Below are 27,531 nucleotides of genomic sequence, written 5' to 3' on the forward strand. Positions count from 1 at the left end.
CCTGAAACTGGAACAGCAAGGGGTGATAGAGAAAGTTACAGGGCCGACCCCCCTGGGTGTCCCCCATGGTTATCGCCGAAAAAACGAAGCAACCAGGGAAAATCCGGATCTGCATTGATATGAGGATGCCTAACCAAGCAATAAAGAGGGAGAGACATCTAACACCGATAGTTGACGACATTCTAGCGGACCTCAATGGTTTTCAATACTAGATTTAAACTCTGGCTATCACCAGCTGAAACTTGCAGAATAAAGTAGATACATCACTACGTTTTCGACGCACCTGGGGCTTCGGCGTTACAAGAGGCTAAACTTCGGTATATCCTCCGCAGCTGAAATATTCCAAAACGCAGTAAGAGAGATTCTGTCGGGGCTCCAGGGTGTTATCAACGTCAGTGATGACATTCTTGCTCACTCAGCAACCATAGAAGACCATCACCATTGGCTCAGAGCTACCCTCCAGCGCCTGGCAGAACACGGGGTGACCCTTCACAAGGAAAAATGTCAATTCTTCCAGAAGACAACTGATTTCTTTGGCTACGTGTTCAGTCAGTAGGGAGGCAGGGTAGACCCCAGGAAATCTCAAGCAATTCAACTCGCACATGCACCAACCAATGCTTCAGAGGTAAGGAGCTTCCTGGGTATGGCAACATACCTCGGAAGGTTCATTCTGAACCTTGCCACCATCGCAGAGCTGCTGCGAAGCCTGACCAAAAAGGAGACCACCTGGCTGTGGGGCCAAGAAGAAGAGCGAGCATTTGGCCGAGTAAAATCAGCCCTTCTTGAAAGCACGACCATGGCATATTTTAACATAACTCGACCTACCGAACTGATAGTAGACGCCAGCCCAGTGGGCTTAGGAGCCCTACTTACGCAAGAAACGGAGCCAGGAACATGGGTTCCACTAGCCTTTGCGAGCAAAGCACTGACTGCAACCGAAACCCGATATTCACAAATAGAACGAGAGGCCATAGCTATCAAGTGGGCATGTAACCATTTTCATCTGTATGTCGGTGGGCAGCCTTTCAAAGTGGTAACAGATCATCAGCCCCTCATCCCACTATTAAAGAGGACCGCGCCTCATCCGCCCCCCCAGGATCAAACGATGGGCGATCCAACTTCAACATTATCAGATGGAGCTAGTATATAGGCCAGGTGCAAAGAACCCCACTGACTTTGTCACGCCATCCCGTACATCCTGCCGAGATAGACTCTGACCAAGAGCTGAAGATGGAAGAGTTTGTCAACATGGTTTCTCAATGGCCGTGCCCGCGAGCCTTATCCATAGAAGAAATCAAAGCTCACATGGATACTGACGTGATTCTTAAGCGGGTGAATGATGCCTTGCGGAAAGGCTCCTGGGAAGGTTTTCTCAGAGACATCCACGGATTGGGCAAACCCGACAGGATCCGTCTGGAAAAATTCTGGAAAGTCAAAGATGCGCTCAGCGCTGCTGAAAATGGCGTCCTACTAAGAGGGTCACGCATTGTCATTCCACAACCGCTCTCACACATGAAGTTCATCAAGGCACTGGGAGGATGAAATCGAGAATGAGAAGAGAAGGTTTGCTTCCCTGGCCTTGAAGAAAACGTGAAGTCTGTTGTGCGCGACTGCAGAGCCTGTAAGCTCACTGGCAGCCCCGAAGCCCCAGCTCCAGTAATAATGGAAGACCCTGCTCCATTACCGTGGTCATGGGTGAGCCTTAATTTCGGGAGTTTCCCGGGCGGGAGAGTAACAGCTGTCCTGATTGACAGCTACACCAAATATCCCATCGTAGAGGTCCTACCATCCTCGGCTTTCACCCATATGCAGCCTGTCCTGGAAAAGTAATTTGCGCTGTTTGGACTGCCATGTGTCCTCAAAACAGACAATGGTCCACCGTTCCAGGACAGCGAGTTCAAGGATTTCCTGACACGGCTATGAGTCAAACATCAGCGCATCACTCCCCAGTGGCCGCAGGCCAATGACGAAGCAGAACAGTTCATGCGAACTGCTAACAAAGTCCTGCAGATAGCGGTAGCTGAGCAGACGGACCCGGAGATTGCTCTCCAGCAGTTTTTGAGAGAATACCACAGCACACCTCACTGCACAACACAAAGATCTCCATGGTCACTAATGCTGCCTGGGGCCCGGTGTGACACGTTTCCCAAGGCGACAACTGGAGGCAAGCTCCATATGACCCAATGAACACCCAAGCAAGGAGGCAGTTGACCAATGAAAAGGCGAGTCATCGACGGAGGGCACGAGCCCGAGTACTGATGCCCAGATGCTCCGTTCTCATACGAAATCATTGGGGCGGAGGGAAGTTCCGAACCCCCTATGAACCAGAGCTGTGGACAGTAAGATCAACCAGAGGAACAGCCATTACCATGGAGCGAGGTGGAGAAGTAATCGCACTAAATATCTCATGGTTCAAAAGAGTCCCAGCTACAGATGATGTGGTGCAGGAGTCGGAGCAATCAAGGAGTGGAGAGCCCGTGACTGAAACGGTGGAACCCAACTCTGTTGATGAAGCGCCTTGGAGTCCTACAGCATCAACGTCATCTGCTGGGCTCAGCCCAAGAATCCCTGCTAGCAGTAAGGAACCAGCCAACTCTGAAAGGAACCAAGAGGGTCGTCAACACCGATACATCCTTAGACCCAACCCCAGACCTAATCATAGACTTGCCGATTTTGTGTGCTAATTGTGACTAGAACATTCTGTTTAAAGGACCAACTTGGGATGGGATGTAGCGGTCTAGTCTACGTCTGCAAGCACAAGCGCGGACGAGACCCGGAAGCACCCACACACATTGTATCACTCTCGGGCCAGGGTCGCTCGGGACTTCCGGCTGACACTGCATGCAACTGTGTCTGTGTTTCTTTATTGCGACGCTGTGTTAGCCATTATCAGAAGTCCAGCGAGGGTCCTGCAGGACCACCACATTTACCAAAATGACTCCGAATACGCTGGCGTAATGGAAATTCTGCCCAGGCCTAAGTACTCTTACATATTCAAACTTTCATACATGAACTCCCCTTACATTATCCGTCCAGCCTTTTACTCCTTTATCTATGCACTTATCCACCGAACCAACAGTTTATTATCAGATTCCCCTACACAACTGAACACACAAAAACGCTCATTAAAGATTTAGGCATAGATGCATCAAGGTAAAATCCGCTCGCAAAGAGGCAGATTCTCAGAATCTGCCCCTTTGCGACTGGTATTTTTGCATTTGGGATGCATCATCCCAAATGCAAAAATCGCAAATTAAGAAATTGCAAAATTGCGATTACTTGCATTTAAGGAATCTCAAATTGAGATTCCTTAAATGCAATGCATTAAAGTTTAAAAAATAGTGATTTCGCTAATAGGGCTCGCAAATTACCATGAAGTTGAACTTCATGGTAATTTGCAAAAAATTTGAAAACTGCACTAAAGTGCATTTTTTAAAGTTTCATGTTGCGCACACACATGCCCTATGGGCCTGTGTGTGCGCAACATATGTGCACAGATCAATTTCAGGGGTGCCACAGGGTGTCCTTTGGACACCCCTGCACCATTGAAATCGCATTCTCAATTTGCGATTCGCTAATTGCGATTCGCAAATTGAGAATGTCTTCCTATTCATTCCTATGGGCCTATAGGCCCATAGGAATGAATGGGGAGGTATTCCTTAATTGCGACACGCAATTTGCGAGTCGCGATTAAGGAATTTTAAGAAATCGCTATTTTTTTAGTGATTTCTTCATGCATAGCATTTTGCTATTCTTTATTAGCGAATCGTTATTTTTCGCTATTAAGGAATAGCAAAATTGGTTCTTGATGGTTACTTCCCACTTATAAAATAGCGAAACCTTTAGGCTTTACGCATTGGTATTTAGTTTTGGCATCGAGAGGCACTGCCCCTAGGTGGCGAAGGCTGGCAGCAGCGATGGATCATGACGAGGAGAGATTCCCGTCCCTTTCTCCTTGTGTGAGGCCCTACGCTTCCTGCTTTGGCAGAAGAGAGCATTCGCTGCTGCACACAGATGGTAAAGCCCGGATTCCGTGTTCTGACAATGCATGTGAATGGCAGCGTGCCTTCTTGTAACCGAAGCCAGAATACAGTCCACGCGCGCACGAGCGCGAGGCCTGGACCCCATTCTACCCTCGGAGGATGTACGTCCTGTTTCCTCATCTCAGCTGCCCCTGGATGACGATGTTTAAGTCGCTGGTTCCAAGGCTCTGTATGAAACGTGCTGTTGGCTGAAAACCTAGGGTGCCCTCAGGTGTGGCACGTGGCTCGGGTCCATCCAACTCTGGGTGCCCGGTTTGACCATAACCGGCTTTTGCTGTCATTAGTTTGCCCTGATTGTGCCACCCGAGCCCTTCCCTTATATTTTACCCTAGTCGTGGTTTTGTGGACAGAAATAGTAGAATGCCCGGGGCCGCTTGGGAGATTAGATGTCCTGGGGTGGCTCGAGTCTCTCAAAGCCCGGATGAACCCTCTGAGGGTCAGCGGAGAGCTGGGGTCAGAGTGAGGTACTGCAGTGTATGTTTGCATACACGCCCTCACCCTTTCCTTCTCATAATGGTTCCAAGTGGAGCAGTACTCATGGATATTCCGTGTTTTCACCAAGATGATAGTTTTGGTGAAAGAAGGAAACTTCATGGGCAAGTACAAGGGGGTGGACAGTGGGTGTGTTATGGATTGAAAGCCAATCTCAGAAGTTATTTATGTAGCGTAGAGAGACGTGTTGGCATGAGAGCGGGTGAGGTGTTTGTGTTGGTTAAAGTAGATTGAAACAATTGGACTGAAATACCTGAAAACAATGGTTTGTTCAAGAGGTACCCAGGACAGCAAAGGTGAGTGAAATCATGTGGGTGCCCACCTGGGGCTCCTAGTGCTGTGATTGACTGAAGCTTGAGAAAAGTTTTTAATTAAGAGAAGCCCAAGCTATTAGCTCGGTCAGTGTCTGCCTAATCTACAAATGTAATGTTCTTGCAGGGGATTTGGCAGTAACTCATTAATAGGTTGAGACATGACCGGTATTGAAGGGTTTGTGAATGGCAGTCCAGTTGCCCTTTTCTAGGGGTGGGGAGAAGGGATGAAGAAGCTCATGGTTAAAGAAGTCTTGGTTGATTACTAGACTTGGGGAGACTGTGATATATTGCCTCTGTCAATCAATCAATCAGGGTTCTTATGAAGCGCGACTACTCACCCATGAGGGTCTCAAGGCGCAGCGGGGGGGAGCAGTGGAGGTTCTTCTGTTCAGTTAACCGCATGCGTGCGGGCGGAATTCCGCTCGTACGCTGAGATTTTTCAAAGCGCACTTTACGTGACGAGCTGGGCTCGTCATCAGCGTAGCAGGAGGCTACCTCATGACGAGCCCAGCTCGTCATCAGCGTCAAAGGGGTTAAAGAGGCATGTCTTGAGGTCCTTCCTGAATTGAGGCAGTGACAGTGATTTCTTGAGGTCCAGAAGTAGGGAGTTCCAGATCTTCGTTGCGAGGTAGGAGAAGGATCTTCCTCCAGCCAATATTTTTCGGACCTGTGGGATAGTGGTCAGGGCTAGATGGGTGAGGCAGAGGTGTCTGATCGTTGTGTAGAAGGAGAGGCGATGTTTGAGGTATTCGGGCCCAGTGTTGCGCAGGGCTCTGTAGGCGTGCGTGAGGAGTTTGAAGGTGATTCTTTTGTTGACCGGAAGCCAGTGGAGGTCTCTCAGGTGGCCGGAGATGTGGTTTTGGCGGGGGATGTCCAGGATAAGTCGGTGTGGCTAGTTCTACTACAAAGCAAGATGTGGTCCTGCCACAGACAGGCTGGCACTAGATTACGCCTGCAAGTAATAAAGGTTAAGCCGTGTAGGGCAAACTCGCTTTGTTTAAAATGACCGGGAGTTTCTCTCTGGAAAACTGTGTATATGAGTGGCAATGCTGAAGTATTTGCCTGTGACTAGAGTGATTTGCAGCTCTGTCTATGGGTTGAGTGATGAAGTTGGGGACGGATATTTTAATCTATGATTTTTTCACTGTTGATTGTATTATTGGAGATGAACACGATTTGAACTGTACCAGAATCTGTACAAATTTCCTAATTGAAATGTTTCCTTTTGTAAGTGTTTCAGATATGTAATAATACATGGTGCAAATGTTCTGTAAGACCAAGGTGTACTACGACTATCACAGGTATTTGAAATAAACTATACTAAACTTAAAACATCTGACGTTTGAGACCTTTTCATGGCATTGTCTGTGGGTGGGTGGGTGTCTCTCAGTTGCTTGGTGGGAGTTAGGTGAGGTTTCGCGCTGTTGACTTGCACCTCAGGATAGTATGCCAGAGTTGCACAACATGGATGGAACATCTTTGACTAATGTGAAAGAAAATTCAAAGTTATCACGCCTACTTGAAGTCTAAAGCTTGTTTATTAAAGCAAAAATGTAAATAAGCACCCAAACCGCCCTTCACCTCTCGAGCTATTGAGGATACAATGCTGACCACTCCCACAAATCATCACTTTTTAATACATTTTCACCTCATAAGCAGCAATGGAAGAGATGCACATAACAGAAGCTGAAACTCAGCCAGTGGAAGTCGCAGCAAGTGCAGAGCTCTCTCATCAGATGGATCAGAGAGCCTAGAAATGATGCAGGGAATATGCATTTTCTCTGGGAATTTTGATGCTAGCCATCCGGTGGATGTGAATCTCTGCGGTGCCAGCTGCAGAGACTTTCTATTGGCATCCGATCAGCTTTGAGATGCCACCACCAAGGAGTTCTCATTGGACCGTAAGTGGAGCAAGTGGCATTGATGACACTACCAAGAATTTAGGTTGCATCTAGAGAAGGACTGTGTTGGGGGTGTTATTGAGAGAATACCCTTCCAGTTCTGCACTAGGTGCTAGACAAAATTGCTCTGATCAGATTAACACATGGTGAGTAATTTGTTGTGATCACACACACACAACAAGGTTGTCTGCATTGCCTGTTAGGCATTTCAGTTCATAAGACCCTTCAGTACTGACTGGAGAGCCGCTGGAAGCACTACAAAATGCAGCGTTAGGATTCTCTTGAAATGGTTGCTAGAAGATGTCTTTGGCACCAGCCTTCGGTCCAGCTCCAGCCCCGGTTACTGCTCGGCCTTGAGAGATGCCCTTGACTCTTAGCAAACCATCGGCAAAGGGCGCTGAGCCATGCCATCTGTGACCACCACCTCAACCTCAAGGGACTGAGAAACCCGCATCTGAGCTGAACTCGACGCCAATACCATCAGCTAAACCGACACCTAGACTGACACCGAACGAACCCTCAACTCTGGGCTCAGACACAAGCAAGAGCCCAATAAAGCTCCAGCTCCCGGAGTTCCTGGACGACAAACCAAAAAAAAGATCTTTATTCACCCGTCCACAGGGAAGATTCTCACCAAACCTCCTCTGCAGGAGCACCCACACTTGACCTTCAGATCCCCAAAATGAGGAACTAAGGTGCATATTTACAAGAGGATTGCGCCACTGGAATGTCACTTTTTATGACCATGCCCAGCACCATATTTACAAAGTGACGTTAAGCCACTTTGAGTGGCTTAATGGCACTTTGTAAATGGTACCCTTCCATGCACTTTTCTACGTGAAAGGGTTGTGCAATGGGTGTTGCTGTGGGTGTTCCACCTCAACACCCAATGCTTTTTGATGCTGCCCCAGATTTACAAGGATCTGTAACTCTGAGACAGTGCCAACAACTAACGCCATGCAAATGCCAGCGTTAGATAGACACAACAAGGAACAATACTTTTATTTCTCCTCATTTTTGCTTTTTCTATGTGTGCTGCATTCTACAGGACACATAGCGCAAAACGCCTTTAATGATTGATTGTGTGCAGGAAGGTGTCCATTCAATCATTAAATATTGGTGATTTGCTACTTCTATGCATGCTGCAAAATGCAGCACACATAGAAGTAGCAAATCGCCATTATTGATTGTTAGATGCTGGAAGTTACACATTCCATTACATAAGCAATCATTCCCTGCACTGCAGGCACCCTTGCACTATTGCGCAAAGGTGTCTGTATTAGCACTAAGCAGCTATTTTTAGTGCCTGCGCAAGGGAAAACACAGGGGTGCGCCTTATTGTAAATCCGGCTCATACCTGAGTTTTTAAATATTGCGGCACTGCAAAATTTCCCGCAGCGCTGTGCCATTTCCTTGTATATATACATACCCATAACATTTGAAGAGGAACTGTCCTCTGAGACTCTACTCTCCATCTTCCTCCACCAAAAAGGGTTAGGGACGGGGCTATAAGTCTGCCAGCGCTCTCTCCTTCTCCCAGAATTCCTAAGCCACCTCCTCCAGTGCCACATCCACACACAACTCAACAACCACAGACTTCACAATCCATGCTTCAGTCAGTTCCCATTGACTCAGACCAGGAAGCCCCAAACCACCTCAAGCCCCTTCACTATGAGCCAGCACCTGGGGAGGGAGGTCCATGTGAGGGCTACGTGAACCCACCAGATTAATCCATACTTGGACACATTCCCTTTAAAACATCTCACCAGAGGGCACTACGGCTTACCATTTAGTGATAGAGGGCTGCACAGCTCCACGATGTTATAATGCAAGTGGTGTAGGAGGAGGATGACCCTCGTCAAAGCCTCTCTGAAGCTAAGAGGTGTGTGCAGGACCTCCCAGTGCTACAGAAAAGGCTCAAGATTGCCCTGGAAACATTAATGACCCAGTGAAGGCAAGGGTTGTCATCCTTGGGTTAAAAAGAAATGTCCGGCATCCCAAGATGCCCTGGTGTACATTAGGGGCCATGTCCTGCCTGACTCGCTCATTGTCCACAAGGCAAGAACATGGGCCTTAGCTTAGGCAACAGTGGACGCTCCTCCAGAAAAGGACAGCAAAGGACCAGATGCAGCAGAGAAGTGTGTAAAGGTGGGGGCCGCTCAGCTGTGGAGGATTGCTAACTCTGCTGTCCCTGCTAACTCTGTTCGCCTGCTCTCCCAATGCAACAACATCACTGGAAGGAAACGGAGGAGCTGATCCAGCACCTCAATAATAATAATAATAATAATAATAATCCACATTAATAATAATAATAATAATAATATGGGTTCAATGTAAAAGGGGCCAGGAACTGGCAGCAGAGGGCGGGGGGATTCTCACTGCAAAAGTTAGGTGTGTGTTGAATGCTGCAGACTCTGCCTCCGGAGAGATTATCATCCTAATCCTCTGGCGGCACCATGCCTGGCGGCACATTTCTGGCTTCCAGCCAGAGGTTTAGCAGCTTCTATTGTTCCCTTTGACAGGGAGCAGATCTATAGCAAGCTCGAAAATATAAAGAAGGGCTTGAAGACAGTCAAAATAATGGTGTCCTGCAGATATCTGCTCCTTTCGTAATTTCAGGCAAGAGGAGGCTCAAAAGCACCTTCGCCCTCCCAGAGGGAAGGTTACCAGCAGCACCAAAGCTTCCATAAGGCCAGCCAGCAAAATCTTTTGGTAAGGGAGACAGAGGGGCAACAGAAGAGGTAGCAGTAGAGGATTCTCCAACAGGGATGCCTCTGCCTCAAAACGGTGACTCCCCCTTAATTTTCCCCAATCACGCAACCCTCTGCGCCTGCTGATGAAGAGATGCAGGCAGTCCTCGTCAAAGGTGCCATTCCGCTAGTACCCCACAACAGTTCAGCAAACTAGTTTACTCCCTGTACCTTTTAATTTCCCAAAAATGATGACACCCTATGGCCAAACCTGGACCATAGGCCCTTAAATCACCCCCTTCCTGTGAAGAGGAGCTTCATGGCGGCCCTCAACCTGAAGTGCGCCTATTTTCACATGCCATACATCCAGCCCACCCCTGGTACTTTTGCTTTGTGGTAAGTGGACAGCACTACAAAGCACTATCTTTTTAGGGTCACTTTCGGGGTCACTACAGCATCAAGGGGTTTAAAAAGTGCCTAGCAATGCTGGCAGTGTATCTGCACAGAAGCACCATTCATATCTTTCCGTATCTGGATGACCAGCTAATCAAGATCTGCAGCGGACAGTAATCACCAGCACACACTCAAACAGCAGTGTCTTCGCTCTGCAGACTAGGGTTCACCATTCATTCTAAAAAGTCACACCAGCAGTCCTAGTGGATAGTGCCTATTTTTTTTTTTTGGGGGGGGGATTAGATATTTATCACTGCCACATGAAACCTGTCCCAACTAAGAGAGGGCGATGACATTCCAAAACTGCTACCCCTTTGTTCAGACACGAATCCCCTCCCAGTAAGGATAGCGATGGGACTGTTAGGGACGATGAGCCCTTATATCACAATAGTATTTGCACCCCACATTGCACATGCTCCCTTTGTAGGAGTGTCTAGCGAGATGGGTCATGGGAGATTTGGGTATTGATAAAGGATCAAATGCACTCCCTTGTTGTAGAACAACAACCACTTGTTCATTAGCAGACCTTTCCTTCGCCCAATTTTGAAAGTGATCATTACCACAGATGCTTCACTCGTGTTGGGGTGACAAATGCACAAAGAACAATTGATGGACAGATTACAGAGCAATGTTGCACATTCACCCCAGTACAGTGATCTGGGCTTAAATCCTTCGTTTTTTTGCTCCCCATGCCATTCCAGTTTGAACCCAGCCATATGCAAATCAGTCTTAACCCTGCGCCCAATGGGAGCAGTCCAGCCCGAACTGCCAGGCCAGGTCTTCCCTGGACTGGAAACAAGCACCCTGAATTAAATTAAATGAATGAATGAATGAAATGAAAGTGGTTCTTGTATAGCCCGGTAGCTACCCTGAGGAGTCCTAGCGCTGCGGACACAAGCAAAAGCAGAAGATGTTGGAAGCAGAACAATTGGTTAAGAAGAAAGGTTTTTAGATGTTTGCGAAAGGTGAGTAGGTTGGGTTCCTCCCGCTGGAGGAGGGGAAGAGCATTCCATAGCTTGGCCGAGTTGTAGGAAAAGGAGCGGCCGCCACATCCTGATCTCTGAACTTTAGCAACAGGGGCAAGATGAGCTGTAGCAGATCGAAGCTGTCTGGGGGGCTGATAGGGAGAAATCAGGGAGTGGCAGATGTCCGGGCTGGGTTTCCAGAGAACTCTGTGAGCGATACATAGGGCCTTGAATTGGATTCGCTCCTTGACTGGGAGCCAATGTAGTTCCCTCAGGCCAGGCTTAGAAGAATGCCAGCGAGGGATTTGAAGGAGTGTTCTGACGGCGCAGTTTTGAATCCTAGGACCGGTTTCAGGGTTTCACCCCTCATCAGCCAGGATAGCTTGACTCCTTTGGCATGGAGAGCACGGGACCCATGTCTGGGCATACCCGTCCCACTTGGGGTGACCAATGCAAAAAGAACAATTGATGGACAGAATGCAGAACATTGTCATACATTCACCCCACTACAGAGATCTTAGCTTAAATCCATCAGGGATCCATCAGGATCCATCAGGGTATGCCCAGGTGTGGGCCCTTGCTCACTTTGCCATTGGATTCAAGCTAGCCTGGCTGGTGAGAGGTTTGACTGCAAAACCAGTCCCAGGATGCTTGTTTCTGGTCCAGGGAGGCCCTGGCTTGGCAGTTTGGTCTGGACTGTTACCATGAGGCACAGGGTCAAGACAGATTTGCATATGGCTGGGTCTGAACTGGGGTGGCGAATTGAACTAAAGAATGATGATGGATTCAACCCAGATCTGTGATTGGGGGTGGGTGTCTGAAAAGTTTCAGTGCTCCATCCATCATCTCCTTATGTTTGCCTTGTTCGCCCTAATTTGGTAGGGTAGGCCCATACGTGAGTCCCTTGCTCACTTTGCCACTGGATTTAAGCTAGCCTGGCTGATGAGGGTTGATGCCCCAAAACTGGTCACAGGATGCTTATTACCGATCCAGGGAGGATTGGGCTTGGTAGTTTGGGCTGGACTGTTCCCATAAGGAACAGGGTCAAGACTAATTTGCAAATGGCTGGGTCCAAACTGGGGTGGCTTGGTGAGCAAACGAATGATGGATTAAACCCAGATCCTTGTGAGTGGGAGTGAATGTTTGCATTGTTCAGTATTCCATCCATCAATTTTGCATCACTTGTGTTGGGAAGCCCATCTCAATCACATGACTGTCAGGGATATGTGGACTTCTCAACAAATGAGCTACCACATCAGATATCTAGAACTCATGGCAATCCGCCTGGCGCTCCGAGCTTTCAACACAATAATGGGCAATGGATGGATGATTGGTCAGTGATATTTGCCTATGCCTTTCCCCTACCCTGATCCTGTATATGGTCAGGAAAGTGAGGCGCATGTCAGTGACCCTCATTTTGGTGGCATCAACCTGGGTGAGACAACCATGGTACTTCATGCTACTAGAGATGTCAGTACATCCACAAATGAAGCTTTTACCGGTGCTAGATCTTTTATCTCAGTATCCAGGTCAGCTCATTCATCCAGACAACGCAATGTAGCGATCTGAGGTCCTAGAGTTTGGGTACCTCAAACTCACGGAAGAGTGCATGCAAATCCTGCATGAAGCGTGTAAAGCTAGTACATGCGCCTGCTGCTCTGCCAACTGGAAAAGCTTTGTCTACAGCTGCATTAACATACCATGGTGACATAGAAAATTAGAGTTATAAATACACTTCATTGTGCACATTTTTTTAAAACAGAATACCTTTACAAAGGACAGTTTCAAATGCACACAGTCTGGTATGCTGTGAAGCGGCAGCAATCATATAATATTAAGGCCACTCCATAAGGAATTTACAACTGCATTCGAAGGAGGCAGGAACTGATAAAGTTGGAATTCACCCTGTGCTCACAAGGCTGGTAGAATGTTTCCTGCTATCATAAGGGCAAGAGTAAACTAATAGTAAAGTAAAACTGAAACTGTTGTGAACTACCTTGTGTGCAGATGTGCTACTGGTGAATGAGCAAAATGCAGTCACTCAAAGGGAAGTTAGCTTGTGGCTGCAGTAGGCTGAGCCATTGCCCCATGCTGTATGCCGTACTGAGAGGAAGCAAAATGTGAATGACACAGTAACAGACAAATGGGTGAACAGAGCTCGCTGAAATGCTTTTTAAGTGAGCATAATATATATATATATACATATATTTATATGTATATATATACATATATATATCGATTTAAAGTCCTGTAACCCCAGCCTTCTGCGCTGCGTTATACCCATATATATATACATACATTAATATATATATCATTATTTTAAAATTGAAATGTCTTGGCGTACTGCAGACCTAAAAAGGAGCCACTATGGCTTTCATAGGAAACATTCCATTAGCAGACATCTGTAAAGCTGCTACATGGTCAACACTGCACACATTCACCAAACACTAATGTGTGGACATCTAAGCCAGCAAGCATGCTTTAGTGCGCTGATTGTTTGGAGAACCTTATTTCAAACATCTGCATTATCAACTCGCTGGCCACCGTTTAGGGGATGGACTGCTTTATATTCTGTGCAGATCGTGTGTATCTACAGCCACAGAAGCTACAAATGCAAGAAGTTACTTACCCTGTAACCATCTGTTTGTAACTTGTTGTGCTGTGGACAGGCCCGGACTGGCCGTTGCGGGCACCGGGCAATCCCCCGGAGCACCGCAAGGGTGGGGGCCGGTTTTGGGCCCCTGGGAGCCGTTTTTGTTACAGGGCCGTTTATGCAGCATAGCTGCAAAATCGGCCCTGCAACAAAATCCGACGAAAACCGGCCCGGCAAAGAGCTCAGACCCCCTACCCCCCAACCCCCAGGGGGCCTGCCAAGCACTTTGCTGGGGCCGGCTTGGTTCCCAGTCTGGCCCTGGCTGTAGATTCACGTAGCCTCCTCCCCGGAATCCATCAGTACTTACAAATACTCTCAACAATACCTCTATAACCAATGCACACTACTTCCGGCTCTGTGTTTGACATACTCCACTTGCACTACTCACCCCCAGAGCTAAAAGCAATCTGAGGTGGATTCTTTGTCCTGGAGCATTGTGGACTAAGGGTGGATTCACAACAGGTCTTGCGACCTGAAAACAACTTTGAACAAAAATAACGCGTAAACATCTACTTCCAAAACTAGATGGCAGGATAATACATTGTGTGTGAATCTACAGCGCTACACACTGTAAACCGATGGTTTGAGGGTAACAATTTCTTTATCAGACACTGAACTAGTCTTTTGTGAATACTCACAAGTGCAAATACAAAAAAATCAAAATACTTCAGAACTACGAGTACAGTGAAGGCCTAAGTATAACATGGGCATACAGAATGGCTGTGGTTGAACAGCGTGGTGTTTTTATTAAAGCAATGCAAATTGATATAAACCACTGAAAGTAAAACTACTTGGGTACGACAAGTATGTTCCTAAGTCACAACATGTCCGTATCCTATAGGGCTGTATCAACAAATGATATCTCTCCCATGGTCCACATCTCACACTCCTCTGGTTTACTCTCTGTGAGTACAGAGATCTCCAAGGCCTGCACCCCATGTGGCTAGCATTGGAAACCATAAGTGGATTTTTAGACACCTGTGTGTTTGTGTACTTTGGTGATAGTTACCAATAGATGTGAATGTATTTTCCTGAGTGGAATGAAGAGAGTTTTTTAATCTGTGGGTTTGTATCTTTGCAGGCAAAGGACAGCGATGAAGATGATGAAGTGGCAGTCAGTGTGGATCGCGACCGCTTCATGGATGAATTCTTTGAACACGTACGTTCGAGGGGTTTGAGACGTAGAGTGAGTGGAGAGAGCTCACATGCCTACTGCTGGTGGATCTGGATGGTTATTTACCTCAACATGTCTTTTTTCTCTGTATTCTCCATCAGGTGGAAGAAATTCGAGGCTTTATTGATAAAATTGCAGAGAATGTGGAGGAAGTCAAGAGGAAGCACAGTGCCATACTGGCTGCCCCAAACCCAGATGAGAGTAAGGCCCTTGGATTTATATTCATGGTATTTTTGAGGGGGGCCGGCTCATAAAACGTTGTCAAATGTTGAGACAGAAGAGGAAGGATGTGCCCAAACTGACTGCACAGTGTCACTCGTGGAGGTGTGGGTCTTGAATATTGAGTATTGAATGTCATTAAATCTTACTATTGTAGTCAAAATATCCAGGGCAGATATATTGACAGGCAGGTGTGTATTTATAGAATTTCTATACCTAATTCCACATATGTCTTTACTGTTGATTTCGGGGGAAGTCCCAATAAAACACACAAATATCGTAAATACAATTCAATTAAACATTGTGAACATAAAAATCAACGCCTACTTTCAACAAAGAAAGTAATACGAAAATACTGTAAAACCATTGCTTATCCACTTAAAGTGTGTCTTAAACGCCACGTGGAATATAAGAATTTGGACAGATCAAAGACTATCACTTCATTAATGTCTGATTTGAAAACTCTCAGCGCAATTGTATATTGTCTTATGTCCAAGTTCTGACTGAGAGCATTAATTTATTTCCTCCTAAGGTGACAATATACTGTGCAAAAAAAATAGTAAATGTGCCTGAGTTTCTGCAGGGGCCCTGGGAGCTGGGCAAGTATCTGATCTCGAAGACCATTTACTACAAAACTATTGGTCAATAAAATCCCAATTATACATTTCATGTATGAGCTCTGATTTTGTCCAATAGAGGCTCAAACTCCAGCACATCTTTGGAAGTAAGAAACTGCTCAGCCAAACCACTGCTTCTCGGCTGACAGTCCTACCTACCATAAACAAACGACCAATGTGTTGATTTTTACCAATTTCACTGATCCTTAGGAGATGGATGGATTATGTATTGTACGGCATATTATATATTCCAGTAGAAAAAAAAACGTTATATATTTGAGCCAAGGCAGGGTGCATCGCTTTTAGCTCGAAAAATTAGGTTGCGTACAAATGTAATTGCCATTCTACCAAAGTCTCAACTAATACAGTCGTTTTTTAAAAATGTGCTTTGTGTACCCTTTATGCCTAAATCTTGTCGGAGAGGAATCCTTGTGGCACTTTGTGGCATATTAAGCAGTGTGTGTAATCATTTATTTTCTGCTCTTACTCATCTGATGGTATTACAATTACCCTATATCTCAGAACCTTAGAAAGCAGCACCTAAACCCTTTTCTTGGTATATTTCAAATGCAGGAAATAAAGGCCGAAAAGTAGACGGTTTGAACATTTTCAAGACTGAAAGGGATCTGTGTTATAAAACGAGATGGATTTTCATAATGTGCAGGGCCCCTGCATAATGACTTTGCTAACCTGACACCAAAATAGTCGAAGTTCTTAACTCGTTCCAGAATTGTCACTTGTTCTTATATTGCCCAGTAATAAAAGCCATACATTTGGTTTTGCCAGTGTTAATTTCAAGACCCCAATGTTGCCAAAAGATGGAAAACTTGTCAAGAAAAATCTGCATGCCCCTTTGTGTCTTTGAAATTAGCGTATCATCTGCCAAAAGAAGTGATAGGGTTGTGTGGCTTGCCTTCTTGGGAGAGTCGTTAGTACAATCAAAATGAGACAATTACCTTATTAACGTAAAAAATAAATAAGGTGGTGTCCAACACAGCCTTGGTGCAGCCCCCTTTCCAATCTTTATTCTGTTTGTCAACTCCTCCTTCCTTCACTATCTAACATGGGTGTAGCTGTTGCTATACAAGTGTGATATTAACTGAAGAAACCTATGTGGCATTCCCAAGTTCCTTAATACTACTCAGAGTTTGCCTTGGGGAACCAAACCAAATGCTGCTCTTAAATCTATAAAAAATACATACAGATGATCATGGTACAGGACAATAGTTTACCAATCTATATCGCCAAGGTGTGGAATTAAGAATAGTAAATCTGTACTTTTATGTAGGTGCTTACTTTCGATAATTAAGTCCTTAATATTTTGGCTATGGGATTAAGGTATCACAATGTACCCTTTTCAATATAACAAACTACAATTGCTTGTGACTGGTGTTTGTTAGCTGTCACACTCGGTTCTGTAATGCACTGCAGATTATTGGCATAGCACCTTTTATTTTCCATTGTTTCTTCCCCTGAAATCTAAGTGCTCCTTTTCATCACTTTGCTCTACTAGAATCTTGCTTCAGAATTCATTTAGTCTACAGGGGAGTGCATCCCTGTCTAAGTTACTGAAAGTTATGTTATTTGAAGCCTATTGGTAGAGCGTGCTTTCACCAGGGAGGGTATCCTGGCGCTGAGCAGGTGCGACACTAGCCTCACCTACTATTCAAAGAGCCAGGTCTTCAGCTTCTTTCGGAACTCAAGAATGGAAGAGGAAGCTCTGACGTCTAGTGGCAGTTCATTCTAGTCTTTAGGGGTGATGTAGGAGAAGACTCGACCACCTGATCTGGTCCTGCGTATGCTTGTGTGCAAGAATTAGTCCTGCCAAGTGGAGGAGTCTGGATGGTTTGCAGAAGGAGATACAGATATTGAGGTAGGCCAGGCCAGTGTTGTGTAATAGTTTGAAGGTGTGTGTGAGGAGTTTGCAGCTGAGTTTTGTATTGGTTTTTGTCATCTGATGAGTTTCTTGATGAGTCCAGCATAGAGGGTGTTTCCATAGTACAACTTTCTAGTGATGAGGATGTGAGTGACTGTCTGGTGTGTGCTGATCGAGATTTTCCTTAGCATCTTCAGGGAGAGGAACCATGAAGCTGTCACAGCGTTGACTTGGGCAGTTAGGTTAAGCTTGATGTCAGGATGATTCTGAGGATCTTGGGTTGGGAAGTGGGGGTGGGAGTGGCTCCTAGCTTAGCTGGCTGCTAGGTGGAGTCCTATGGCAATGGGATCTTCCCTAAGATCACAACCTCTGACTTGTGTGTGTTGCTTTTGAGGCAGTTAATCTCATCTAGTTAGAGACATTGATCATGCAGGCAACTTGTACTGGATGTTGGGGGACTTGTCCATGAGGGAGAGCAATAGATGGATATCATTGGCACAGGGGAGGATGTCAATGTCATGGGAGCGGATGATGCTAGGAAGAGGGATCATGAATGCATTGAAGGTGGTCGGGCTCAGTGAGGATCCTTGCAGTACTCCACAGAGGAGCTCGCTGCCGTCAGCGGGGTATGGGGCCTGGCAGACTGACGGGCCATCCAGGCTTTGACAGAGCAGATCCAGCAGAAGATGAGTTCTTGGATTTCAATCAGGTGTAGGCGCTGGATGAGGATGGCATGTCATACCATGTCGAAAGCAGCCGAAAGGTCCTGGAGGATAAGGGCAACCATCTCTCCTTGGTGGCAATCAGGGCTATTTCCATGCTGTGGTTAGGTCTCAAGCAGGACTGTTTGGTGTCAAAGAGTTGTTAATGGTATAGATTGTTGGTGAAGCCTTTGTTGATGAGTTTCTCTAGGACATTAGCCAGCAAGGTAAGCAAGGGGATGGGTGTGGATTTAGTGAGTGTTGAAGGGTCTGAAAAAGGCTTTTTCATCAGGAGGAGAACTATGGCATTTACTCATGTATCTGTGAGGATGTGACAGAGGAGATGGAAGCCTTCAGGATCAGGGTGAGGGCCGAGCTGATAGGTCAGTCTTCTGTTACAATGTCCCAAAACACCCTAGTATCTTTTAAATTAAAGGAGCTCATTCGTTTTTCCCACATGTCTATCTGGAGATCCAACTTCCTTTTTATCCGAGTCTGCTTATACTCCCTTCTACAAACAGCATTTTTATTTCTCTTCCTGGGGTATACAAAGATGCCTTTTCGGAGTTGCTTATTCTTGGGGTTACAAGCACTGTCCAACCTGGACAATTGATTATCGCTAATAGTTCTTTGGGCTTTAAGAGGGTCATTACAGTATTCCCCAGTAGGTTAAGGCCTCTTAAGTGTTAATGAAACTGGACTCAGTTGAGAAACCACATTGAACCAACGCCAGGTGCTCTGATCACACTTTGCATTGCATGTTTCCCCTGTCAGCTGCCCTCCATACCAACCTACCCCCATTCTCTTTAGTTGTACTATTAGTGTTAACCCCCCATTACTTTCTTTCCTTTGGGTGTTTCTAAAGAGATAATAAATGGATTATGGTCACTGTAAATGCTGGGGCATATTACTCCCTTAATAATCTGTTTTAGTAGATGCCTTGCAGGAAATATATTGAGCTACAGCCCCCACAAGTATATGCAGCAGCAGTAGTACATGTAGTCCCGGCCGTATCTACGGTGTTACACATGTCAATGTTTAACAGATGAGGAAACAGTATGCAATCCCTAGAATCCCCATTTTATGCAAAGATTCTCCTTTCATAAACGTCAAACAGGTTTACATCAGTGAGCGTGGACGGGTCTCCAAGCTTAGGAGTAAAATCACATGCAAGCACCAAATTAAATTTCTATATTATGTTAGTGTTAAAAATGGGGGTCTCTAGTTGGCAGAGGTAGGTACATTTGTTCAAGTAGGGACCCTTCTTCCTAGTCGGGGTAAGGGGGATACACTTCTAAAATAACCCGTGCTCACCTCTTTGGTAGCTTGGTACGAGCAGACAGGCTTATCTCAGAGGCAGTGTGTAAAGCGTTTGTGCACACATACTGTAATAGAGTGAAAACACTACAAATGGACGCCACACCAGTTTAGAGAAATATGTCATCTTTATCTGAACCAAACAAGACCAAAACGACAAAGATCCAACATACAATAATCAAAATATGACTTTTAGAAGGTAAAAACAGTTCTGTCCACAGATAATGATGGCTGCGACACTTTCAACACTAATTACCTTAGATGGGTCAATACCATAGCAAAAAGGGTCGCTGCGAAGGTGATACGTTGGTTCCTTACACACAGGGAAGGTGATGCACTGGCTCCTTGCTCTGGGGGAGGGGATGCGTCGGTTCCTTACTGCTGCTCAGGGGAGGTGATGCGTCAGTTCCTTACTGGAGAGTAGGTGATGCGTCAGTTTCTTACTGAGTGGGGAGGTGATGCGTCGGTTTCTTACTGTGTCCAATGGGACAGACTTGGCGCCTCGATGCGATGCGTGATATCCGGGGTGATGCAATGCGTGAAGCTCTAGGCCCGTGCTGATGGTCGGGCCGGCGGCAAACAGGCACTGCGACGATTTCAGCCATGTCCCCTCGATGCGTCGGTTCTTCGGCTGCAGCGATGCATCAGAAATTCTTCTTGCACCACTGCAAAGTGTCAGAATCTGGCGATGCGTCAACTTTCATAGTTTCTTTAGTCTTTTGCAGTTCCCAGCCCCAGAAACAACCTTTACAGGCCCAGGACACTGGCAGTCACCTCTTGTAGGTGAGAAAACTCAGCATTGGAGTTCAGTGGGGTCTGGGGTTGAAGTCTTTCTGTCCCTGAGACTTCAGAACAGGAGGCAAGCTCTATTTCAAGTGGAGATCTTCCTCAAGCATGGCACACAGCAAAGTCCTTGTCCTTTCCTTGGCAGAAACAGCCAATGCAGGCCAACCCCAGACAGCAACTTCTTATTCAGTTTCTCAAGCTCTTCCCCTTTGCAAAGGTTAATCTTGAATCCTAAGAGTGATCTAAAGTTCTAGGGACTGGGCCCACATACTTATACAGCATTTTTATTTGTTCTCTTGTGGCACAGATACTCTGTGCTCAGTCAAAACCAGTTCTGTCCTCTTTGGTCCAGCTTCCCGGCAGAGAAGGGGACAGCATTGTGTAAGGCAGACAGGCCCTTTCAGGTGCAAAGAAACTCCTCCCCATACTCTAAATGCAGCCCATGTTTATTCAGTCCTGCCCTGACTCATTCAGGAAAGGCAGAACACACCTCAACAACACCAGTGGCTGTTTACAGTGAATGCACATTCCCAGCCCCTGTCACTCCAAAGCCAGATAGTCGATCTACAAACCAGCAGAGGCACACGAGATGGTTAAGCAAGAAAATATCCACTTTCTAAAAATGGTTTTTTCAAACACATAATATAAAAATCATCTTTACTAAAAGATGTATTTTTATATCCTAAGGACAGGCATACTAAACTCCAACTTTCTATCTTGTCCAAAGGAGAACTTATACTTGTAAAATGTTACAGAGTATTCCCCATTGTATCTATAGACAGATAGTCTTTCAATAGTGAAAAACAAAATACACTGTGTTTCACTATCAGGACATGTCACATGCATCAGTACATGTCCTACCTTTCACATACACTGCATCCTGCCTACAGGGGTACCATGGGTCTACCTTAGGGGCGACTCACATGTAAGAAAAGGGTAAGGTTAGGGCCTGGCAAGCGGGTGTACTTTTAAGTCACAACAAGGGGCTCAAGACGGAAAATTATCAATGAGGTCGCCCTCCACTCAAATACAATAATAGACAACAAAAGACCTGACTGTAGCGGGCAGTCACCAACTTTTCTTTGTAGGCCCTGAGCTTAGGGACTACTGCCTCCACCCACCTTGCACTTTGGCTGGCACTGATCAGCAGTGGCAAAGTGCCCAAAACATCTAGACCAGTAACAACAAAATCTAGCCCACAGCAAAAATACAGGAGGCAGAGGCAAAAAGACAGGGGAAACCCATGCCAAGGATTCCAAGTCTAACATAAAGTACTTGGTACAATAAGGCAAATGAAAATTAGGTTTGACCTTCGCCGTTTTTTAGCCACATGAGGTAGAAAGCTTGAATCAGCCCACTATTGGTGCCAGTTAGGGAAATTGAGCATTCTAGGGTGGTAATAAACCAGGATGACAACCCAGTAACAAGACTATATCATGCAGACTGACATAATCTACCCAGTCCAGGCACAATTTAGATAATACTCCAGCTATATCCCAACTTAATTGATTGACATTACTGGCCGTGAGCTTCGTGGGGAGGTGGGCGTCTGAAGTGAGGAAGAGTCCTGAGGCTCGGGTACATTAATTTCTATGCTACACTCAAATTCAAAGGGATTAGACGAATGGGCAGATTGGGGAATGGCCATGCCCGAAAGCTTAGGATAGTTATTGGGAACAACTCCTGAACACCCCGTTCATCAATCGTTCTCAGGTAGGTATACTAGCACAGAGTAATGAATGCTATTAGTAATTTGGCGGGCTACTGGCAGAAGCAGCATGGGTTAGGAGTTTTGTATCTGCCCTGACAGAGATGGTCTCTGATGTCTATAAAAGAAAACTAATGGCAGCAGCTTCATAGGACCTGGCCTAACTGATCAGAGAAATATAATTGGATCAGATCCACGGTAATGTGTGCAGGTCTAAAATTGATGATCATACAATTAGGGCTAAATTCCTTTTCAGAAGGACTCCCACAGCCTACCCTCTGTGCAAATAATATATTGGTAAATAAACAAGCATTAGTCTTAATGTTCCCAAAAAAGCCAGTGTGTAACCTTATTGAGTAACTGGCCTGTTGCTTCTGCTGTCTGCAGAGCTAAACAGTCAAAGATGAAGCCTAGGTTGCGTGCTTGGTCAGTGGATGTTGGTGCTGTTCCCATTGTGGTCGGCCACCAGGAGTCGTCCCAGGCTGAGGGGGTGGGTCCGAGGATGAGGACCTCCGTCTTATCCGAGTTCAGCTTCAGCCGGCTGCTCCTCATCCAGTCAGCGACGGCCTTCATTCCGTCGTGGAGGTTGATTTTGGCAGTAAGTGGGTCCTTGGTGAGGGAGAGGATGAGTTGGGTGTCGTTGGCGAAGGAGATGATATTGGTGTGTGAGTGGGTGCATCAGAGATTCTGTGGATGATGTCATCAGTGATGTAATTTGAGAAGTCATAAGTGATGTCACATACCATGTCATGAGTGATGTAAAATGTGAGGTGAATAGCAGTACATTGTGGGGGCACGATTTATAGTTAGCTCTGCTAACTATAACTGCTGAATTTCTCTGGTTTTGTGAAATGTCAGCCTAACTATAAATCCCTGTAACCTTTGTTTTTGTTCAGTGAATTTCTAAGATTATTTTAAATTCTATTTCCTAACTATAACACACCTGTAGCCTTGAGTTTTTCAGTGAATTTCTAAGGTTTTTAAAATGCTAATTCCTTACTATAACGTCCCTGTAGCCTTTGTTTTTTTTCAGCGAATTTCTACGTTTAAAAAAAAATTGAATTTCTTTATTGTAACATTCATTTTTTTAAAAAGTGAGCCTCTAAGATTTTTGTATTTTCTTTCGATAATTGGATATTGTAAATGATATTTATATTATTTACCACAAATTTTTTTATTTGGTATGTGTTTTTCAGAAAGTACATTAATAAATGGTTTTATTTTTAGGAATTGTTTGAGTCGGAACAACATTGTCGCATTTACTGTGGAGAATCTGTGATCAGTAAATGTATTTCACACACTGAAAAATACATTTAAAGACATTTTTTAAATAAAGTTTAAATCTAAATATTTAGTAAGATACTCTTTTAACTTTTCTTTCTGTGATCAATTTAGGAGAAAACAACCTTTACAAAAAAAAATTATACTTGCGACTACCGATGTCATTGCGGTGCTGACGGTAGTCGTGAAGTGCGTGTGGTTTGTACAAAGTGTAAAACATATATATAGACACATTTGATGCCTGCATGCATTACTGTATAAAATGTAAAACATACATATAGACAATTTCTATAACTCAATGCATCACTGTATTACTAAGTCTCTCATTCATTGTATAAGTAATTGAGGAGATCTGTGAGACGGTGCATCAGTAACTAAATGTGTGAATGCCTCAGTACCTCTGTGAGTGGGTGCATCAGTGTCACAATGGGTCTGTGATTGGCTGGGTAAGTCTCTCACTCAATCTGTGTGTAGGGGCATGAGTCCCTTTGTGCATGTGTAAGTAGGTATATGACTGTCTGACTAGATCTGGGAGTAGATTCGAGTGTCTAAGTGGGTGAGTGAGTGGGTGCATGAGTCTCTGAGTGGGTCTGTGAGTGAGTGCATGAGTCTCTCAATAGGTCTATGACTTGCAGTGTGAGTGGCTTCTGTTAGTAGATCCGTGGGTCTCTGAGTGCAACTGTGAGTGGGTAAATTAGTCTTTGAGTGTTTAACTGACTGTGTGCATCAGTCTCTGAGTGGGTCTGTGAGAGTGATTATGTGTGTGTCAGTGTGTGAGTGGGTCCATGAGTGGATGTGTGAGTGTCTCAATGGGTCTATGAGTGAGAGCATAACTCTCTGGGTGGGTGAGTGAGTGAATGGATGCATGCATGAATGTCTTAGTGGGTCTGTGATTGGGAGGGCGAGTGTCTGGGTGGGTCTGTGAGTGGATACATAATCGTTGACTGGGTGAGTGAGTGGGTGTGTGTGTATATCTGAGTGTGTTTGTTAGTGAGTGTGAGTTTCTGAGTGTATGAGTGAGTGAGTGACTGAGTCCATAAGTCTCTGAGAGGGTCTGTGACTGAGTGTATGAGTGACTGTAAGGGTGTGTGAATGGGTATATGAGTGTCTGAGTATATCTGTGAGTGGGTATATTAGTGTCTCAGTGGGTCTGTGAGGACATACGTAAATGTAAGTGGGTCTGTAAGTGGGTGTGTGAGTCTTAGTGGGTCAGTACATGCGTGTGTGACTCTTAGAGTCAGTCTGTAAGTGGGTGCATGAGTATCTGAGTGGGTATGTAAGTAGGTGCATGAGTGCCCAGGTGGGTCTGTGAGTGGGTGTAAGAGTCTCTAACTGGGTATAAGACTGTTCCCCTGAGTGTATGAGTGGGTCTCTAAGTAGGTGCATGAATCTCTGAGTTGGTCTGTACCTAGGTGCATCACTCTCTGAGTGAGTCTGTTAGTAGGTGCATGAGTACCTGAATGGATATGTGAGTGGGTGTCTGAGTGGGTATGTGACTGAATGTATAAGTGTGTGAGGGGGTATTTGAATGGGTGTATAAGTGTCTGAGTGAATTTGTGAGTGCATACATGAGTGTGTGACAGTGACCGCACAAGTGGGTACAAATATATGTATTTTTATATATTTTCACCAGTATTCGCGATGACGAAGCTATATTCGCGATGTCCCCGCAACGGTGCATGGCGGCACCACTGGCGATCACGGCTTTGTTTCGAATATCATGCGCAATTTTAAAAAATCAACTTTGGACACATGACTTGTGTCACTAACACACCCATTTCTCAAACATGCAGTCAGAGTATCACCACCCTCACCCCTATGTGGGCTTTCACACAAATTTTCAACCCCAGGAACAGTTCCCGGATGATTATGAAATTTTATGGCTATGCTTTTATCAAATTTGATCATTTTTACCTTTGTGTGTATATATATCGATAGCATTGCATTACTAAATTTGTAATAGTAACTTTTCTATGTCTACAGCATAATTTGCAAAGGTGAATGTAGTCACACTTGCACCAATCACCAATATATCAAACATAACGCTGAACTTTGTCATGTGATGAAGGAACCCGTGAGAGCTGAAACGCGTTATGCCATCTTGCACTGAATAAAGGAATAAAATTGCACTATACCGTGGTCTGGATCAGTTGTTTTGAAAGACTCAAAGCGATATACAGTGTTGTATGGATATATATATATATATTGTCTCGCGGACCTTCCGCCCATGCACAAGCACCTCCCCGGGGCTCTTGCTTAAATTAAATCGGGTGGCCCTATGGCCTCCACTGCGGACCACAACCCCTGGGGGTAAAACAAAAACATTTGGGAAACCTTGCAGTGCCCCGGGGAACACCAGGTTTCCGGGGCCAAAATATATATTTTTTAAATTGGAGGGGGGCCGCCTGCCCCCCCTAGGCCATTCTCAGTCCCGGAGTCTGCCACCTCCCCCATTAATGGCCCTGGAAACCGCCAACCTCCAAGACCAGCCCTGCTATGTCTCAGGATGCCTGTCCTGGGGACATTGCTGTTTGCTATGACTTGGCGGGAGGTGTACCGCTCCTGTCAAGTCATGGTAAACCCTCCACTTCCAGCAGGCAAGAACTCAGAAATGCTCTCACTTGCTGGAAGCGCCACAAAATTGCTTTCAGACAGATGTAGCTACATGTTTACCAGCTCCCCATGTCTGAAAGCAATGCTGACTCCCTCAGGAGGCAGAGAGCCGGCAGGGACTATGCTCCCTCCTCGGTCCCCAACAGACGTTACTTGACGCCTTGGGTGGGACCAGGGCACCCACAATGGAGGCTGGGCCCCAGGGAATGGGGTCCCCGGAACTTAAATTGGTCCGGGATGGGGGGGCCATGTGGCTCCCTCCCCTTTTATAAATTAAAAAAAAGAAAGAAAAGGTCAGAACCCGAGGGATGGCAGACCAGCAACTATAACTGCTGAGTTTCTATGGTTTTGTACAAGTGAAATATGATCCTAACTATAATGTCCCTGTAACCTTAGGCTTTTTAAGTGAATTTTTGTAAGGTTTTTTTAATTCTATTTCCTAACAATAACGTCGCTGTAACCTTTGGTTTTTTAGTGAATATATATTTTTGTTTGTGTCATGAATAAGTAATCTAAATCACTGGTGTAGAGTTTGCTAATGCGTGCCTCTTCTCAGGTTTTTTCTAGAAAGTCCATTTTCAACTGTCCTACCACCCATTTGATCTTCATCTGCAACAGCTCAGCCGAATGTATCCATTTTTGGTACCTGTTCATAGGACAAGTAGAATAACATTACTATAATAGGTATAACAGTGAATTATCCCACTAGACCAAAGTCGATACAAATACACCACATCTCGCTTTGTTTTTAATTCAGAGGTTTGCGTAAGGTTACCCTTTTAATCAAAGAAAATCATGTTCTTAAATTCAGTGTTTTAATTACATGGCTGGTTGCAATTTAATGCAGGTTTTGAAGAGGACACCCAGTGTTTGGTTTTGCTTATTCAGATAAATATTTCAAACGGACGCAGTCAGTTGTTTCGTTAAGTGTTAAGAGGTTCGATCTGTGTTCAAAGAGCCAGTCTGTATCAGAGATACAGTTTGTCCTGGCGGTGGATACTTGCCTTGGTTTTAATGCCCTAATGTCTCTATTTTATGTCGCTTTTGCTGTCGTCAAAGTGTGAGTTGAGTAGTTTAAAGAAGTGTGGATGCTGAGCTCGACCTTGTAAACAATGTGTATACAGGATTCCCCAGGACAGTGAATTCTTGTCTCGCATCTTTGATATCTTGACCCAGAGTCCAGCTTTGTGGCTGGAGGGGTTCACCAAGCGTACTGTAGGACTTGGCCTTTTTGGCTAAAGTTCCCTAAACTTTTTTCTTTCCCCCTAGACCGTTTACCTGACATAGAGTTGCCAATTTAGATGCTTTGGGTACTTTGCCACTGCTAATCAGTGTCAAAGTACAAGTGTTCCCTGTGTAAAGTGTAATGGTAATTGGTTGGCCATGATTGGTATGTTTGCCTTACTAGTAAAGTCCCTAGTGATGTGCACTGTTTGTGCCAGGGCTAGTAATGCAAAGGCGCGCGGAGAAGGGAACTCAGGCCTGCAGTGTAGGGCCTGCGTACAGGTTGCTAAGTTAGCATGTTGTCCTGACAAGTGTATCCACTTTTCAGGCCTTACTTTCCCTTTTTCATACACATTGGGCACCCCTGTGGTAGGTCCTGGGTAACCCTTGGGTAGGGCGCAGTGTAAGTAAAAGGCAGGGCATATAATGAGGTGTGTGTTATGCCCTGACAGTGAAAAGCACTCCATTTCGTTTTTCACTACTGAAAGGCCATTCTTCCCATAT

At 45.4% G+C, this 27,531-nt stretch overlaps 1 protein-coding gene across 1 annotated transcript in view; it reads left to right on the forward strand.

The window, feature by feature from the left end:
- Positions 1–27,531, forward strand: part of STX1A (syntaxin 1A) — a 672,774-nt gene that overhangs the window by 224,948 nt on the left and 420,295 nt on the right. The window contains exons 2-3 of the mRNA XM_078679566.1: positions 14,593–14,670; positions 14,787–14,886. Of these exons, the coding sequence (XP_078535692.1) occupies positions 14,593–14,670; positions 14,787–14,886 (178 nt within the window). The remainder of the gene's footprint in view (positions 1–14,592; positions 14,671–14,786; positions 14,887–27,531) is intronic.

This window comes from Lissotriton helveticus, chromosome 3_1 (genome assembly GCF_964261635.1).
Source record: "Lissotriton helveticus chromosome 3_1, aLisHel1.1, whole genome shotgun sequence".
Lineage (NCBI taxonomy): Eukaryota > Metazoa > Chordata > Amphibia > Caudata > Salamandridae > Lissotriton > Lissotriton helveticus.